Raw genomic sequence first — 1,483 nt, 5'->3', positions numbered from 1 at the left:
GTCTATGCGGCCTCCATCCTCTCCTTTTCGCTCACCACTGCCATGTACCTGGTCACCTTCGGCATAGGGGCCAGCCCTTTCACGAACATTGAGGCAGCCAGGATTTTCTGCTGCAATTCTTGTATCGCAATTTTCTTCAACTACCTCTATGTACTCTCGTTTTATGGTTCCAGCCTGGTATTCACTGGCTACATAGAAAACAATTACCAGCATAGTATCTTCTGTAGGAAAGTCCCAAAGCCGGAGGCATTGCAGGAGAAGCCAGCATGGTACAGGTTTCTCCTGACGGCCAGATTCAGCGAGGACACTGCGGATGGTGAGGAAGCGAACACTTACGAGAGTCACCTATTGGTATGTTTCCTCAAACGCTATTACTGTGACTGGATAACCAACACCTATGTCAAGCCTTTTGTAGTTCTCTTTTACCTTATTTATATTTCCTTTGCCTTAATGGGCTATCTGCAGGTCAGTGAAGGGTCAGACCTTAGTAACATCGTAGCGACGGCGACACAAACCATTGAGTACACTACTGCCCAGCAAAAGTACTTTAGCAACTACAGTCCGGTGATTGGATTTTACATATACGAGTCTATAGAATACTGGAACACTAGTGTCCAAGAAGACGTGCTAGAATACACCAAGGGGTTTGTGCGAATATCCTGGTTTGAGAGCTACTTAAATTACCTTCGGAAACTCAATGTGTCCACTGGCTTGCCTAAGAAAAACTTCACAGACATGTTGAGAAATTCCTTCCTGAAAGCCCCCCAATTTTCCCATTTTCAAGAGGACATAATCTTCTCTAAAAAGTATAATGATGAGGTTGATGTAGTGGCCTCCAGAATGTTCTTGGTGGCCAAGACCATGGAAACGAACAGAGAAGAACTCTATGATCTCCTGGAGACCCTGAGGAGACTTTCCGTCACCTCCAAGGTGAAGTTTATTGTCTTCAACCCGTCCTTCGTGTACATGGATCGATACGCCTCCTCCCTGGGAGCACCCCTGCACAACTCCTGCATCAGTGCTTTGTTCCTGCTCTTCTTCTCGGCATTCCTGGTGGCAGACTCTCTGATTAACGTCTGGCTCACTCTAACGGTTGTGTCCGTGGAGTTTGGAGTTATAGGTTTCATGACATTATGGAAAGTGCAACTGGACTGCATTTCCGTGCTATGCTTAATATACGGAATTAACTACACAATTGACAACTGTGCTCCACTCTTATCCACCTTTGTTCTGGGCAAGGATTTCACAAGAACGAAGTGGGTAAAAAATGCCCTGGAAGTGCATGGGGTAGCGATTTTACAGAGTTACCTATGCTATCTTGTTGGTCTGATTCCTCTTGCAGCTGTGCCTTCAAATCTGACCTGTACACTGTTCAGGTGCTTGTTTTTAATAGCGTTGGTCACCTTCTTTCACTGCTTTGCCATTTTACCTGTGATACTGACTTTCCTGCCACCCTCTAAGAAAAAAAGGAAAGAGAAGAAAA

At 45.3% G+C, this 1,483-nt stretch overlaps 1 protein-coding gene across 1 annotated transcript; it reads left to right on the top strand.

Moving 5' to 3' along the window:
* Positions 1-42: 42 nt before the first annotated feature.
* PTCHD1 (patched domain containing 1) lies at positions 43-1,482 on the top strand (the record flags this gene model as incomplete). The annotated part of the gene is made up of 1 exon (XM_010849600.1): positions 43-1,482. A coding segment is annotated over exon 1 (1,440 nt), but the record flags the coding sequence as incomplete, so codon positions are not given.
* Between the last annotated feature and the right edge of the window lies 1 nt (position 1,483).

The sequence above is a fragment of the Bison bison genome, unplaced genomic scaffold, assembly GCF_000754665.1.
Source record: "Bison bison bison isolate TAMUID 2011002044 unplaced genomic scaffold, Bison_UMD1.0 scf7180017850988, whole genome shotgun sequence".
Lineage (NCBI taxonomy): Eukaryota > Metazoa > Chordata > Mammalia > Artiodactyla > Bovidae > Bison > Bison bison.
This window is presented reverse-complemented; position numbering and strand designations above follow the sequence as displayed.